This window comes from Rhinatrema bivittatum, chromosome 6 (genome assembly GCF_901001135.1).
Source record: "Rhinatrema bivittatum chromosome 6, aRhiBiv1.1, whole genome shotgun sequence".
Classification (NCBI taxonomy): domain Eukaryota; kingdom Metazoa; phylum Chordata; class Amphibia; order Gymnophiona; family Rhinatrematidae; genus Rhinatrema; species Rhinatrema bivittatum.
The window spans coordinates 124414949-124433027 of NC_042620.1; the positions used below are offsets into that span (position 1 = coordinate 124414949).

General features: G+C 45.6%; 1 protein-coding gene across 6 annotated transcripts in view; it reads right to left on the bottom strand.

Annotated features, from left to right (window-relative positions):
* The window catches only part of SESTD1 (SEC14 and spectrin domain containing 1), a 283107-nt gene that overhangs the window by 112805 nt on the left and 152223 nt on the right, over positions 1 to 18079 (bottom strand). For all 6 annotated transcript variants that reach the window (XM_029605904.1, XM_029605907.1, XM_029605908.1 and 3 more), the window contains exons 6-7: positions 14004 to 14117; positions 1166 to 1260 (exon numbers count right to left, since the gene is read on the bottom strand). In XM_029605904.1, coding sequence (XP_029461764.1) covers positions 1166 to 1260; positions 14004 to 14117 — 209 coding nt within the window. The remainder of the gene's footprint in view (positions 1 to 1165; positions 1261 to 14003; positions 14118 to 18079) is intronic.

Below are 18079 nucleotides of genomic sequence, written 5' to 3' on the forward strand. Positions count from 1 at the left end.
CGGCGGTGCGGACAAGCCCATTTTGCATAGGCTCGGCGGCGTGCACAAGCCCCGGGACGCGCATATGTCCCGGGTCGGGGTCGAGTGCTCCGGCACAGTGGCCTGTGTATGGTGCGCTGGCAATTTGCCGGCACGCACACGTTACACCTGCCTCAGGCAGGCGTAACTTTTGGAGTAAAGATAGGGGGGGATTTAGTTAGGGATGAGGGGTGGGTTAGAGAGGGGAAGGTGGGAGGGGCCGGAAAAAAGTTCCCTCCAAGGCCGCTCCGATTTCGGAGCGGCCTTGGAGGGAACGGGGAAAGCCATCGGGGCTCCCCTCGGGCTTGGCGCGTGAGCAAGGTGCACGTGTGCACCCCCTTGGGCGCGCCAAGCCTGGATTTTATAACATGCCAGAAGAAACTGGAGCAGGGCCCACTGAACTGCCAACTCCTGCGGAGGAACCAGTTAAGGGAGTTCCAAGATCCGGCGTACCTCCAGACAGAGCCTTAACCAGACCATCATCAAGCTGGGAGGATCCAGGCTTAATGAAATCAGAGGAACACAAGTGCAAAGTGATGCACTTAGGGAAGAGTAACTCAATTTATAACTACACAATGCAGGTGTTCCACATTAGAAGTCACCAATCAAGAAAAGGATATGGGTATCATCATTGATAATACATTGAAATCTTTTGCTCAACGTGCAGCAGCAGCCGCCAAAAAAGCAAATAAAATGCTATTAATTATTAGGAAAGGAATGGAGAACAAAACAGAGAATATGAAAATGCCTCTGCAGAGGATGTGATGGCAGCTGTTAGTATAGATGTGTTTAAAAAGGGTTTGGACAAGTTCCTAGAGGAAAAGGCCATACACCATTATTAAGATGGAGTTGCAGAAATCCCTGGGATAAGCAGCATGGAATCTATCTACCTCTTGGGATCCTACCAGGTACTTGTTTCCTGGATTGGCAACTGCTGAAAACTGGGTTTGATGGACTTTTGGTCTGACCCAGTATGGCAAATCTTATGTACTTATCTCCTATCCTAAAAAGGGCTCTGCGAGTATTGGAACCTTTTTTCTAAAAAGAAGCACAGATTCACTTCCAACTACATCACCATCATTTCTTGTCTCATAGTTAGCTTTTTGTAACATTAAACATTATATACTTACTGTAAGAATTCACATACCTCTCTTTTTCCTGACTTCCTTTTTCACTTCCATTGTTAATTACCGAAAGTTCATCCAGCAAGGATGTAGACTCTTTAGTGAACTTTTCAAAAACCTAAATAAAAAATATTTTGGGTAAAGAATCATTACCTTCTAATTTGCTGGCATGTATTATTCAATTTGTTTCATTATAAAACATGTTTTTTATGAAAGAAAAGGTATTAATTTCTAGGACATGCAATTAGAAAAGTTATTTTGGATCTTTAATACTGCAAAAAGTATGCCATTAAGATATCACTAAATATAAATCATTTTATATGCTTAAAGTTACTGCACACTCAAAGTACAGCAGGGCTTCCCAAAACTGTTCTGGGATCCCCACAGCCAGTCGGGTTTTCAGGATATCCACAATGAATATGCATGCTTTGCCTCCATTGTTTGCAAATATAGCTCACGCATATTCATTGTGGATATCTTGAAAACTAGCTCTTAAAGACCAGAGTTGGCCACTCCTGGCACAGAGCCCAGTCAGGATTCTTGTATAAAAGTATTTTAATAAAATAAAAATATAGTCTAGGAAAAAAACAGCAGTAGATTACTCCCATTCACAAACTGTATCCAAGTACCTGAAAGGAACATATACCTTTTACCTGCTGGAATTATAGAAGACACTACAAATTTTACAGCACACTATAAACTTCCCATGCAGACACACTGGTTTCCATTTTTATTCTGTGATATTAATAAAAGTACACAAATATAATTACTACTCTTATTTTCAGGGTATAAAACTATTGCTGTGTGTCTTTATTTTGGAAGTTTATGTAACCGGAAGCTTGTTGGCACTTTTGTATAACGTATTACCCAGTTCAATTTTTTAACATTACTATATGTGCCTTTTTGTAAACCGTTGTGATAGTATATAAGCTAACAACGATATAGAAAAGATTTTAAATAAATAAATAATAATGCCCTGACACTATGAGGTTGATATTCCAAAAAAGCTGAGCTCCTAAATTTAGGGCCCTAAGTTAGGAACCTATTTTCAGCCAGCTTAGGAGCCTAAGTTTTCAGCTGAAAATTAACAAATTCAGGTGCCTAAAACTTAGGCCTGCTATTTACTTGCTAAGATTTAGGACCCTAATAGGGTCATTCATCAAACTGCATTAGAGCCTCAATGCACGATAAAAGGGGGTCTAACATGATAAACATGTGATCTTTATCCCGTTGTGCATTTGTATGCCAATTTGATAAATATACAAAAGCAAGATTTTATATAAATGAGGGACTCCTACCTCATGTTGCAAAAATTTATCACACACTAACATGGGATTTAACGTCGGAAATAACACCAACTTTTTTTTGTGTGTTAAGAGTGGAAAAATTGTTTTTACTGCAGGATAGGCACCGTTATCGTGGGTCGCGGCTAATATCGGGAGCGCTAAAATTTATTTATTTATCGAGTTTTATATATCGTCGTTCGGTTTCGCCATCACATCACACTCACCTACACAGCTCTGCTGGGCCAAAAAAATAGCCTTTCTTACCTACCCTGTCTTCCTAAATCTTTTGCATTAGGGGGAAGTGTACTACCCTGTTTCCCCGAAAATAAGACAGTGTCTTATATTAATTTTTGGTACCAAAGATGCACTAGGCCTTATTTTCAGGGGATGTCTAATACCGTTGAGCTGCTGGCTGCCCCTGCGTCAGCCATGCCTCACCAGTGTGCTGTCAGAGAGAGGTAAGAGTGTGCAGCATTCATGGTAGTCAGCTTGGGCTGACTCTGCTGCTTTTGAACCTCTGCACACTGCTTGGAAGGGGTCCCCCGACTGGTACTGCCACCATCCCCAGATGTCTGTAATCTTGCTGCCACTGTCACTGCTGCCACTTGGCTATTGGGGAGGCGCCGATTGCTGCTACTGACACTGAAGCCCATTCTGCTGCCTCCTCTGTGCAGGCCCCGTGGGCTTCCACTTCCTCCATGCTGATCTCGTACATTGTGAGATCTGCATAGAGAAAGTGCTATTCTTGCACATTCCCAAAGATCACATGTGCCAATCACTAAAAAGTAATTTTTATTTTTTTTTTTACCTTTGCTGGCTGATGTTAGTTTTCTAATCGGTTGGTCACATGCTTTTTTTTTTTCCACCTTCCCTTTCTTATTTTTTTGCCAATTCCTTTTATATTGTCCTTTTTTCTTCCGTATTTCTTTTCTCTCCGTCTTCTTCCCTCAAACACAGTCAGGTTCTCATTCTCACATGCATTTCTCTCACACACACACAGTCTCTCACTGGCTCATGCTGTCTGACGCTCACACACACAGGCTCTCTCTCACTCCCACATGCTGTCTTGCTCAAGCATAGGCTCTCACCGTCACACGCTGTCTCTCTCACACACACACACAGAGGCTCTCACATGCTGCCTCTGCAAACATTCAGATCCTCACTCTCACACACAATCTCTCAACTCATCTCATACACGCACGCACCCTCTACAGACCCTCAGCCTCTCTCTCACCTCTGGGCTTCCTCTTCGCGGGTCGCCGCAGGATCGGCTCTGCAGCGGCCCTGAACTTCTCGGGCCTCTTCCTCTTCTTGGGCCGCTGCGACTTGGGATTCGCAGCAGCCCGCGGCGGCTCCTCTTCTTCACGCGCTGATGCTCTTTCTGCTTCCTGCCCATGCGGCTCCGGCAACGTTTACTTCCGGGCCGCACAGGCAGAAAGGAGGAAGAGCATCAGTGCGTTTGCACGCAATCTTTTTCTTCGGGCAAGGAGGCTCAGCGGCCGCATGAGCCTCCTTGCGCCCGGGCGCATCGGCTCCCCTCCGGATACCACTGCAGGCCTCCTCTTCGCGGGTCGCTGCAGGATGGGCTCTGCAGCGGCCCTGAACTTCTCGGGCCTCTTCCTCGCTACCGGGCCTCTTCCTCTTCTTGGGCCGCTGCGACTTGGGATTCGCAGCAGCCCGCGGTGGCTCCTCTTCTTCACGCGCTGATGCTCTTTCTCCTTCCTGCCCATGCGGCTCTGGCAACGTTTACTTCCGGGGCCGCACAGGCAGGAAGGAGAAAGAGCATCAGTGCATTTGAACGCGATCTTTTTCTTCGGGCAAGGAGGCTCAGCGGCTGCATGAGCCTCCTTGCGCCTGGGCGCATCGGCTCCCCTCCGGATACCACTGCTCGCATCTGCTCCTAATACTTTGGAAACTTTATTTTAAAAAAATAAATAAATAAATAAAAAATGACGTCACAGGATTGACCGGCCCACCGGGGGAAGCCTGATCCCCTGATAGGTCAATCCGCCCCTGTTTACAAGGGATGTCTTACTTTCGGGGGAGGTCTTATATTTAAGAATTCGGCTAAATCCCTACTAGGTCTTATTTTTGGGGGATGTCTTATTTTCGGGGAAACACGGTAGTTGTGGGATACTGGTGCTTCACTGGGCCACTTATATGATGGAAGCGGGATTTGTGTGCACATACATTTCAAATAGGGCACATGTGTACGCGCTTTTAGCCTGATACCATGCACGCATAAACGCGCCTATGCCAAAATAGTGGCTGCCTTGTATTACATAGGCGCATATATGCACACACATCAAATAGGCTGAAAACGCGTACATGTGCGCCCTTTGTAAAATGTATGCGTACATCTGCATGCCCCACTTCCATTATGTAAATGGGAGGATATTAACGAAGGGATAGGGGGTCACAGGGATTTGTTCTGGGCTGCAAGGGGTGGGGGTTGAGAGGAAAGAAGAAGGTGAAAAAGGCAAATGTTTGATTGTTGTTCTGATTTGCCTTTGGAGTGCATAAGAGACACTGACTCTGAAGGCTTGTGTATTTGCTAACTTTGGTTAAGAAAATGTTTTACACTAAAAGGGACACGCGCTGATGCCATTGCCAGTTTCTCCTGTTTGTTTCCAGTTCACCCAGTTTATGGACAGGACTTCTAAATCCCCCTAATTTATTTGTCTTCCCTTCCCCCTGTTAGCCCCAATCCGTAATAGCCCACTGAAGAGCCTAGATGGCTTTTTTTTATGATTACATGCCATCCATGGCAGTAGTAAAGTTAAAAGGCAGGAACCCTGGTATGAGCCTGTGCGCTTAAATATATATGCCACATCTATTGGCCTCGCCACACACACACACACACACACACACACATCTGTGAGCATAGCGGGAGATACGTGTACACTCAGGTGGCTTAAAAAAACCATTCTGCGCATACTGGCTCAATTTGTGCGCTAAATGCTAATGTGCTGCATACCATGATACTGCATCCTGCAATGCAAAAATTATTGTGGCTTACTATTTTTTATTATATGATACTGAATGTCAAAACTTTGCATAAGCACACCCCCCCTTTTTTTTTTTTTATCACGCCCACTAATACGCCATATTCCTGTGTTAAAATATAGCAATTCGATGAATCTAAGCCGAAGTTAGATACCTAGTTTGAAGATCAGCACTAAGCTCCAAACTTTGTTCTGCATCCTCTTTCCCCGTAGCTACCCACTTTTTAGGATCCTAAAAGATGGGCACCTAGTAAAACCAGGCACTCCTCTCTATTACATTTCCAAAATATCCAAATTAAGATCCTAACTCCAAAGGTCAGGAGCATAAATTCTTTACAAATTGACTGTGAAATCATTTGATTATAGTAGGACAGAGAAAATATACATAAAAAGATGAGAACAATTTGCTATAAATAACCAATGAAAAATGAACAGAATCATACTATTCATTTTTATTTTTACATACACTAGAATGCTTTATGATTGACATTTTCTGGGCATGTTGGAGCCAATATAAAAACAAAAGCTGAGCACCTAAATTTAGGGCTGTAAATGAGGTGTCTAAGTTAGGCACCTATTTTCATCCAAATTTAGGTCCCTGTTTTCAGTTGAAAATTCACATAAATTTAGGGGCCTAAACGTTAGGGACCTAAATTTAGGATTGCTATTTATTTTCATAGATTTAGGTTCCTAAATTAGGTGCCTAGTTCTGGAAATCAGTGCTAAGCTCTTAATATTGCTTCTCTGCCTTACCACCACCCCTGAAGCCATCTAGGAGTCTAATTAAACTAGGAGCCTAAATTTAGGCATTAATCCTTAGTACATTTTCAAAATGGTTAATTTAAGGGCCTAACTCCAAAAGTTAGGAGCCTAAACTCTTTGAAAATTGGCCAGTCATCCTTAGTACATTCGGTTCTGACCGGAAGAAAGTGCTAGCTCCCTGAAAGTTAGTTAAGAAATATGTTCAGTTATTCTGATAAAAATGTTTCACTTTATATATATATATATTTTGTTTTTGTCACGTTTTATTTCCATGCACAGTAAATGGCAAATAAAGACCAAAATGGCCCATCCAGTCTTCCAAGTAGAGAATTTTTTTTGCATTTTCCAGCAGAGAAATACACTGAACACCGAGATCCAATATTTAGTATCATTTGTTCAGCAAAGTTTGGATTTACCCGGACAATTGGCAGGATTTGAAAATTCTACTGTGCTGACTGGGCCTCTGATTGCTGGATATCTGTTTATTCGCCTAGCTGGTGGGCAGGATGTGGGTATTCTGGGGTGGAGCTGGCTACCCAGCTAACATGGTCATTTATCAGATCGCATTAGGGCCCTAATGCCTGCGATAACGCCATAACACATGCAATAAATAACACATTGCGAGATACATATGCAAATTTTTAAAATTTAGTCAAAAGAGAGGAGTTTATGAAAATGAGGGGTGTTTAACGTTGCATTCGATAGTGTAATGCCCCTTATTGCATGTTTTAACGCCGGAAATAACTAAACCTTTTTCCCTGACATTATGCTGAGGGGAGAGGGAGAGGAGTGGAGTGGAGAGAGAGAAAGAGAGAGCGCGCCTTTGGGGTTGCACACATATTAGTAAACTATTTATACCACGGTAGGAGAGACAACTAGTAATGCAAGGTGAGATTTTGGGGGTGGTCTAGGGTTTGAAGGATAATTTTACATGCACAGTCAGAGATAGCAAATGTTGCTTACCTGATGTAACAGGTGTTCTCACAGGACAGCAGGATGTTAGTCCTCACAAATGGGTGACATCGAGGATGGAGCCCACCACGGAAAACTTCTGTCAAAGTTTAAACAGAACTTTGACTGGCCCCTACTGGGCATGCCCAGCAAGGCACTGACCCTGCAGCCAGCAGGGGTCTCCCTTCAGTCTGATTTTGAAAGCTACAGGCAGTGCCTAGAAAGTAAAAATAAAACGAACCCAACACCGCGGGGAGGCGGGCGGGTTTCGTGAGGACTAACATCCTGCTGTCCTGTGAGAACACCTGTTACATCAGGTAAGCAACATTTGCTTTCTCACAGGACAAGCAGGATGGTTGTCCTCACAAATGGGTGAGTACCGAGCTGAGGATGTCCCGACTTGCACCAAATGTACCCAACGGTGTGCAGCAAGCACAATAAGTGAGGAGAAATTTGGGAAAGGGCATCCGCACCCAACCGGGTAGGTGGAAGGGTGTTGGTACATCAGGTTGGAAAAAGGTTACGCAAGACAGACTGGCCGAAGATGGAGTCCTGTCTTCCAGCTTTGTCCAAACAATAATGGGCTGCAAAGGTATGGAGAGAACTCCAGGTTGCAGCTTTGCAGATGTCAGGAAGCGGCACCGATCGAAGGTGTGCCACTGACGTCGCCATGGCCCTCACAGAGTGTGCTTTAACACGGTCTTGAAAAGGAATGCCAGCTTGCTGATAGCAAAAAGAAATGCAGTCCGCCAACCAGGAAGAAAGAGCCTGCTTACCCACAGGTTGTCCCAGCTTATTAGGATGGAAAGAGATGAATAATTGAGTGCTCTTCCTATGGGAAACTGTACGGTCTAGGTAAAAAGCTAGAGCTCGTTTACAGTCTAGGGTATGCAGGGTCTGCTCTCCAGAGTTGGAGTGGGGCCTGGGAAAAAAGATAGGTAGTATGATGGATTGATTGATATGAAACTCAGAAACTACCTTAGGTAAAAATTTAGGATGAGTGCGGAGTACCGCCCGGTCCTGCAGGAGCTTAGTGTAAGGCGGATAGGTAACTAGGGCCTGCAATTCACTAACCCTGCGAGCTGAAGTGATAGCCAAGAGGAATAACACTTTCCATGTGAGATACTTTAACTCACAGGAGTGCAGAGGTTCGAAAGGAGGTTTCATTAGACGACCAAGAACCAGGTTAAGGTCCCAAGATGGGGCCGGAGGACGTAAGGGTGGCTTCAGATGGAGCAAGCCTTTAAGAAAACGGGTTACTAGGGGTTGTACTGAAATAGGGACACCCTGTACACCTTTATGGAAGGCGGCTACCGCACTGACATGCATTCTGATAGAAGAGGTTTTAAGACCTGATTCAGAGAGATGCCATAAATAGTCCAAGAATTTGGAGATTGGACAGGAAAGGGGATCAAGGGACTGAGAAGTGCACCATGATGTGTACCTTTTCCATTTGTATGAGTAAGACTTTCTTGTGGAAGGCTTTCGTGAAGCTATCAGGACCCGAGAAACGGAATCTGAAAGGTTGAAAGGCTGAAGGACTAACCTTTCAACATCCATGCCGTCAGGGACAAGGCTTGGAGGTTGGGATGGAGGAGGCATCCGTCGTTTTGAGTGAGTAGATGCGGGTCCTTTCCCAGAGGAATGTGCCTGCGGATGGAGAGATCCTGGAGTATTGGAAACCATACTTGGCGTGGCCAGTAGGGTGCTATTAGGATCATGGTTCCCCCGTCGTGGCGTAGCTTCACGAGAGTCTTTGACACAAGAGGAAGTGGAGGGAATGCATAGAGCAGACCGGTTGTCCACTTGAGGGAGAATGCATCCCTCGGCCGAGAGTGCTGGCTCCGAATGAGAGAGCAGTAATCGTCCACTTTGTGGTTCTGAGGGGACGCAAAGAGGTCTATGCGGGGAGAACCCCACTTGTGAAACAGAGAGGTCGTTACCAGAGGATCGAGTGACCACTCGTGTGGTTGGAAGACACGGCTCAGCTGGTCTGCCAATACATTGTCTACTCCCGGCAGGTAAGTGGCCCTGAGGTACATGGAGTGGGAGAGGGCTTCCGCCCAGATCTGCGCAGCTTCCTGACACAGAAGGAAGGAGCCTGTGCCTCCCTGCTTGTTTATGTACCACATGGCCACTTGGTTGTCCGTCTGGATTAAGATTATCTGATGAAAGAGATGATCTTTGAAAGTGCGGAGCGCATAGCGGATTGCTCGAAGTTCCAGGAAATTGATCTGGTGTTCGGCTTCCTCTTTGGACCATAACCCTTGGGTTTGAAAGTCGTCCACATGGGCTCCCCAACCGATGTGAGAAGCGTCGGTGGTTAGGATTACTTGCGGATCCGGTGGAAGAAAGGGTAAGCCCTGAAGGAGGTTGACCTGAGTCGTCCACCAGGTTAAGGATAGGCGCAGCGCTTGTGTGACTGTGACTATGGAGGACAGAGGCTGAAAAGCTTGAATCCATTGGTGTCGTAGAGTCCATTGTGTTACTCTCATGGCTAGTCGGGTCATGGGAGTGACTTGAACCGAGGATGCCATGTGCCCTAGGAGAATGAGGAACTGGCGAGCCGTGGCAGTGTTCTGAGACTGGAGCTGGCGAGCCAGGGACATTAGGGTGTGGACCCTCTGAAGAGGAAGGTAAGCCTTTGCCTGTAAGGTGTCCAAGTCTGCCCCAATGAAGGATAAGGTTTGAGACGGGACTAAGCAAGATTTCTCGTAATTGACGAGAAACCCTAAGGAAAGGAGTGTTTGAATTGTCAATTTTAGGGAGGATTGAGCTATCTGCTGGGTGGAGGCCCTGATTAGCCAATCGTCCAGGTATGGGTAGACGTGGACACCTTCCTTCCTTAGGAATGCTGCTACCACTACGAGACATTTGGTAAAGACTCGTGGGGCAGAAGCTAGACCGAAAGGTAGGACACGGTATTGATAATGGTCGTGGCCTACTAGAAACCGCAGATATTTGCGATGGGATTGTGTGATCGCAATGTGGGTATAAGCGTCCTTGAGGTCGAGAGAGCACAGCCAATCCCCTCTTTGTAGCAGAGGGAGCAGCGCGCCTAGGGTTACCATTTTGAATTTCTCTTTTTGAAGGTATTTGTTGAGGGCTCGAAGGTCCAAAATGGGACGTAGTCCCCCTGATTTCTTTGGTATTAGGAAGTATCTGGAATAGAATCCCGTGCCTCGTTGAGAGGGAGGAACGGGTTCTATAGCATTTAATTGCAGAAGAAGGGATACTTCCTGTTGTAATTGAGCCAAATGGGTGGATAGACTCCACGCTTGAAGAGGCGGGGAGTCTGCCGGAAGAGATATGAAGTTGAGGTGGTAACCCTGTGCGATAATTGTTAGCACCCACTGATCTGAGGTGATCTGCAACCAAGGTTGTAAAAAATGGTACAGTCGACCTCCTACAGGGATGTCCGGAAGAGGGGTTTGGCATGTGTTCCCTACAGGGGAGTCAAAGTCCAGCCGCAGGCCCAGGAGGAGGGGCTACAGTAGGCCTTTGTTTCCTAGGCTGACGCGGCTGAGGCCTAGTAGAGGATCGAGCTGGACGAGGCCTGGCCGATGGAGGATAATAACGGCGTGGTCGAAAGAATGACTTCTTAGAGTCTTTCTTTTGCGGTTGCTTGGAGGTCAGCTCAGGTGGGACAGATGAGAGTTGTTTCAACGTCTCATGGTGGTCTTTCAATTCCGCCACAATCTGCTGAATTTGCTCTCCAAACAAATTATCGCCTAAGCAGGGTAAATCAGCAAGACGATCCTGAACCTCTGGGCGAAGGTTGGATGATTTTAACCAAGCCCAACGTCTGGCTGAGATGGCTGTGGCTGAAACTTTTGTGGAAGCATCGAATATGTCGTAGGCAGTCCTAATCTCGTGCTTCCCTGCCTCAAATCCCTTGTGAAGAAGGGCTTGAAGCTGCGGTTGGTATTGGTCTGGTAACGTGTCAGCATAGTCTTGCATCTGCTTAAGGATGGCTCTGTTGTACTGAGTCATATAAAGTTGATATGAAGCTATGCGTGAAATCAACATAGCTCCATGATAGACTTTCCGTCCAACACTATCTAGGAACTTGTTGTCCCTGGTAGGCGGGGTAGAAGAGTGTGGCTTAAGACGCTTGGCCTTCTTCTGCGCGGACTCAACCACAACAGAGCGATGATCCAATTGAGGTTTTTGGAAACCTGGTGCTGACTGGACAAGGTAGGTGGAGTCAGCTTTTTTGTTAACTGGGGACACTGATGAAGGAGATTCCCAGTTTTTCTTGAGCAGATCCAAAAACACCTGGTGTATAGGGATGGAAGCAATGATTTTTGGAGCATCCAGAAATTGAAGGAGTTCCATCATCTGGTGTCTGTCATCAGCTTCAGATTGTAGTTGAAAAGGTACAACTTCTGACATCTCTTTCACAAAATTAATGAAAGAGAGATCCTCAGGAGGAGATCTTTTTCTACTCTCTGTAGGAGATGGTGGCGAAGGCAAATCTGTGTCAGAAGAGGTATCATCATCATCACCCCAGGTATCGTAGGGATCATGTGGGGCTTGTAGCCCTGATGGACCTGGCTGAGGCTCTGAAGGCATCGATGGAAACCGAGGTGGAATCGGTGCCGTAGGTGGAACCAGAAATGGCATCGATGGCTTCGGTGCTGTCGATGGAATCGGTGCCTGGCGTGGAATGGATGGAACCAAAGGATATATCGGTGGAGATATACCAGAAGGCACCGATGGAACCACCCCGGAAGGAGGAATCCGGAACGGTGTTTCTCCTGCCGATGAAAACCCAGTCGGAGACGGTGGTGTTGTCGAAGGCACTGGAATCACCGATGGAAGGGCCGTCATGAGCGCCTCCATGCGGCTCAGTAGCGGTGCTAGCGCTTGTATCAACGGCTCGGTGGTCGGTTCCCTCCTCGGTGGCGAAGCCGGTGCCGGTGTCGGTGCCGGGGGCGGCACTGGAACCGGTGCCGGAGACGGTGCCGATGGAGGTTGCAATTTCTTCATCGCTTTCTCGATGGCCTCCTGGACCAGCCGGTCCAGTTCTGCCCGGAGACCAGGGGTAACCATACCCGGCTCGACGGGAGAGGGAGGCTGAGGCAGGGCCGGAGGGACCACCGTAACCGGTGGGATCACGGCCCCCGCACCCCGGGAGGGTGAGGGTTTCCTCGATGCCTGCGAACGAGACGTGGAGGGTGTCCGGTCTGTTCGCGGCTTCTTTGTCGGTGGCTCGGCTTGAGCAGAGGTCGATGGCTGTGGATCCTCGACAGGCCGAGATTTGTGCCGTCGATAGCGGTGCTTTTCCTTCCGATCCCCTCGCCCATCCGGGGAAGGGACGGGAGTCGACGGCCGAGAAGCGATCGATGGCGGACGGTCACCGGAGGGTTGACGATGATGGTACAACTTTGACGGTGCCGGTTCCGATGACGTCGATGCTATCGATGGTGTTGGGGTGGGTGCATGGAAGAGGAGCCCCATCTTCTCCATCCTGGCTTTGCGACCCTTGGGTGTCATTAAGGCACATGTGGTGCAAGTCAGGACATCATGCTCACTACCCAAACACATCACACAAACCCTGTGGGGGTCTGTGATGGACATAGTCCGGGTACAATCCGGACAACGGCGGAACCCCGTTGCCATGGCCTGAAGCCAAAATTTAGGCTGGGGATCGGTAAGTGCCAACAGGCCTCAAGGGCCAAATTCGACGGTAGTCGATGGAAAAAGGCAAAAAACTTACCGGGTTCCGTAAGATGACTAAAAATTTGTCGAAGGGAGACCCCTGAGGGGCAAATTTTCTTAGGAAATTAATTTCCAAATTCCTGTCAGGAACGTGGTTAGAGAGCTCCTTTCACCGCGTGGCAACTGCTGCGCGGAAAAAAGAAGACTGAAGGGAGACCCCTGCTGGCTGCAGGGTCAGTGCCTTGCTGGGCATGCCCAGTAGGGGCCAGTCAAAGTTCTGTTTAAACTTTGACAGAAGTTTTCCGTGGTGGGCTCCATCCTCGATGTCACCCATTTGTGAGGACAACCATCCTGCTTGTCCTGTGAGAAACGAATAGCACAAATGCATCAGTGAAGCTTTGATGTGATTTGGAGTGAGGAAAGGTACACATCAAAGCTGTGCATGTAAAACTGCCCCCAAACCCTAGACCACCACCTAAACCTCACCTCGAGTTACAAGTTGACTCTGCTATCTCTCTCTCTATCCAAGAGCTGCCCAAAATGTGGAAATGCCTGTCTGGGCATTTCTCAGCTTGTGAAGTGCGATACATTTAATGTCCACTGAGGTAAAATACCTGTGCAAAGCAGTAAAATAGCACACATTGCAGTATAAAAAATTGTCCTAACCACGCCCCTCCCTTTTTTTTTTTTTTTTTATCGCGGGCCCTATTCATGCGAAATTTATAGCTAAATAGTAAATCTAAGTCTAAGTTAGCTGAATAAATGCTGATTTTCAACTTTATCCAGCCAATATAACTGGATAACTTTAGGACTGTCAAAGAGCAAACCTAAAGTTAGCTAAATAAACATATCTGGCTAATTTTAACATAGCCAGGTATATTCACTGGTAATATCCCTGCAAAGTTAGCAGGATAAATTTGATCGGTTAACATTGCAAGCTGGCCAGTGGCTAAATATGGAATTCTACATAGAAGAAAGCCAATGACCTTATAATGACAATACATTGTGTCATTTTTAACTCTATTTCAAGTCAGTGTGGAATAGAATCAACAATGCTAATTTATTATCTGTTTTGCATATAGAGACAAAGTTTACACTCTTTTCCTCTACCCAGGCCTAACACAGCTAAGTTTATATCATAAGAAAAAATACACTGAGAGCTGACATTTTTTTCCTTATAAAGTTGTACTAACCAGTCTCTTATTCAGCCAGTCCATGTGATCATATGTAAGGCTGCCTCCAAATTCCTCAGTCAGTTGGCATGGCTCTATATACCGAGTCAACTTGTTGGCAGATACCAAGATGACCTAAAAATAGTACAAGGGAAACAATGACTGATATATATATTTTAAATACTTTGAAAGCTACCATTCTAGTCTATTTTGTGCCTTTGGTGAAATATGTAATTTACTAACTTCAGTCTCTTAAATATGACGAAAGTATATGATTGCACAAATGAAACAGTCACAGCTTGAAAAGTTAGGCATATAATCTCTCTCCACCTCCTGAAAAGTTCCTCACCCCCCACGTCGCCGGGATTGTCAAATGAGCTCCTCTGCTCTCTGCCCCCTGAAAAGTGCCCAAATTCTGTGTTGCCTTTTATTGACAGCAGGAGGGAGAGAGCAGTTCTAGGAGCTGTAGTTGAAGAAAACCCCCAGTACTAGAAGGCCCCCATCTTCTGCTGGCAGAAGAGAGACAGAGACCTGCAATGCTGCTGGAGAGGCCAGAGAGACCACATTCCCCACTAGCAGAGGACAGACATACAGAAAACCAAGGTGGCAGTGGAGAGGGACCCCAACCCTTGTTGGCAGAGGACAGAGAGACAACCGCAGCAGTGCAGGATAATCCGGAATGCTGGCAGATCCCTCACCCTCCAGCAATGGAGGTGAGAAAGGCAGCAGTGTTAGAGTGACCAGAGCGCTGGCGAGCCATCCCCCCCTGCTGGCAAAAGGGACAGAGATCCGTGGCTGCCAAACAGAGAACTACTAGGTAAGGGGAGGAAAGAAAGGAAGGTGACAGGAAACTATAGGAAAATGTAGGTCAGATAAGGTAGGGAGAAAAGAAAAAGGGAAGATGAGATAGCGTAGAGTGTTCCATCCTTGGACAGGTTTTATTACTAGTATATGTGCCTATAGATATTTCTATATGCAAAAACATGGTATTCTCTTCTAAATATTTTGCTAATGTTCAGATTGTACATAAAAAAGATTTTTTTTGAACTCAATAAAAATATATAAACATAAAAAACACATTCTAAATGTCAATAACACTATTGTGAAAAGAGGTTTTACATTTTGGAACCAGAAAATGGGGTTTAAACAAAGCCATCTTTCCAAGAAACAGCTAAGTCATGGAGCTGGAGCCCCATATGAGAGTAAAATATACTAACAGGATTTCCCCAGACTCATTTATATATACTGTATATTTCTTTCACAATCTATTTTATTCTTCTAAAAAAAGAGCTTGCAAAAGATTGAGAATGTTGAGATTACTTACCTGATAATCTCGTTTTCCTTAGTGTAGACAGATGGACTCAGAACAAGTGGGTATAGTGTGCTCGTGCTAGCAGTTGGAGATGGATCTGACGTCAGCACGGGTACATATACCCCCACAGGAAGTGAGACAATTCAGTAATCTTCCTTGCAAAAGCTGTTATGGATATATGTGTACTGACGATCAATGAAATAGTGAAAACAGGATTCCCCTGACCGATTGATAGTAGCTGGAGACCGCCAGCATTCCCAACCGGAAGGCGTCGACACCTGGCAAAGGGGGACGCTCTTATGTAAGAAAATGACATGGCCTACCTGGAATCGGTGAAACCCATGTATACCGGCAGCCGGGCGGGATGCTGAGTCCATCTGTCTACACTAAGGAAAACGAGATTATCAGGTAAGTAATCTCAACATTTCCTAGCGTGTAGCCAGATGGACTCAGAACAAGAGGGATGTACAAAAGCTACTCCCGGACTGGGTGGGAGGCTGCCTGAGGACCACGTAGGACTGCCCTCGCAAATGCTGTGTCCTCCCTGGCCTGGACATCCAGACGGTAGAACCTGGAGAAGGTATGGAGGGAGGACCATGTCGCCGCTTTACATATTTCTGCAGGCGACAGCATCCTAGATTCTGCCCAAGATGCTGCTTGGGCTCTGATAGAATGAGCTTTGACTTGTAGAGGCGGTGACTTCCCAGCCTCTACGTAGGCCGCTCTGATAACTTCTTTAATCCAGCGGGCGATGGTGGGCCGAGAGGCCGCTTCTCCTTGTTTCTTCCCGCTGTGCAGGACGAACAGATGGTCCGTCTTTCGTACGGCTTCTGTCATTTCCAAATATGTGGGCAGCAATCTGCCGATGTCGAGATGGCGTAGCAAACGCCCTTCTTCTGATTTCTTCAGACCCGCCGTGGTTGGCAAGGATATGGTCTGGTTCAGGTGAAATTGTGAGACTACCTTAGGCAAGAAGGATGGAACCGTGCGAAGATGGATAGCCTCTGGAGTGATTCTAAGAAAGGGATCACGGCAGGACAGCGCTTGTAGCTCCGAGATGCGACGTGCTGAACACACCGCCAGCAAGAACACCATCTTCAACTGCTGAAAGGTGAACTTTCCCCCAAGTTTTAGGGTTGCTTTTTTTTAGCAGATTGAAGCAGGTTGTCTTGTAGTATTCCCCTGTATTTTGCACCATCCATGTGTCCTTTAATTTTTATAAGATGCCTGGTCACCATTGATGAAAAAGCATCCACACAACATGATGTTGCCACCCCATACTTTATTGTCGGGATGGTATTTTGAGAGGAATGGGCAGTGTTAGGTTTGCACCACACACAAGCATTTTGAATTTTGGCCAAAAAGCTCCATTTTTGTCTCATCTGACCATAAAACCTTATCCCACATTTTAGCTGGGTCACTGATGGTTTCTAGCAAACTCCAAACATGCTTTAATGTGATTTTTCTTCAGTAAGGGTTTCTCTTTCTAGCCATCCTCCTGTGGAATTTGAGTAAAAATTACCTTTTTCTGGGTTCTTAAAGGTCTCTATATGTGTTAGATGGCTATATGTAGGAGCACAGTGGATTTCTAAGAAATTTTTTTTTGTGTTTTATAAAACTTAGCATGCATGTTATTGTTCTAAGTTGCTGTTATCTCAAGAGTGAATGTACCGTTAGAATTTGTTTTGAGCATCTTGTAGCCAAAATATGAAGCAGACTACGTGCTGACTTGAAGGATGGATTGTGCAGAGTTGCATTAAGACTTTTGCAACTAACATCTAACATAAAATCGATGACACTTAATATGTATGAAAAATGGGCATCATTTTAGTATTCAGACTTGGTTAAATTATTAAAAGCAGACCCTAAACTAGGTCTGTGATTGGACAAATTATGTATCAGTAAGAATAATGATGTGATGTAAGAATGCTTGTCATTAGCGAATAAAACACTGATTGATTACATGCCTGTTAATGAAAGATATCAGAGATGAGCCACAGGGTGGGGGGGGGCACTAAGGGGCAATGAGGAGCAGCTGAATACAGCAACTATGCCATAGCCATGTAAAATTTTATCTCTAATAGACTAAAAGATGAAGTGTTGCATATCATTTCTTCCTCTAAATATATCGATCATGAAGCTTACAGTTACATGATACTAACTTATACTTGACTTTATCACATGACCCTACTGAAGATCTTAAAAAATTCCTTTATGTTTAATTTTGGACAAAGGAATTCAAGATAAGATCATTAGGCCCAAAGAGTATCATTTTCTATGGGAACCTTACCCAAAGACACCAGTTTTCTATTTGATACCTAAGATCCATAAGGACCCTTGTTTTTCACCAAGTTGGCCTATTGTATGGGGTATCAGGTCATTGTCCCGCTATGTAGATCAATTTTTACATCCCCATGTTTTCAAAATTTCATCTTACATTCGGGACTCCTCACATTTTATTCAAGTATTACAGAATATGGAACATTTGGAGAAGGACTGGCCACTGCGGACATTACTGCTCTATACACTCATATACCCCAAGCAACAGCTTTGGAGATAATATCTAACACATTACATCAACAGGAGATGGATCATCATCAACAATTTGTTTTGGATTTGGCCAGGATGGCCCTTACAAAATTTTTTTTCATGTTTAGTTGCGAATTTTATAACAAATTAAAGGTACCGCCATGGATGCCGCCATGGTTCCTTCAATAGCATGTTTGTATGGCCACATTTGAGGAGACCCATGTTTACCCTTCAGAGTATTGGACAAGTATTAAAA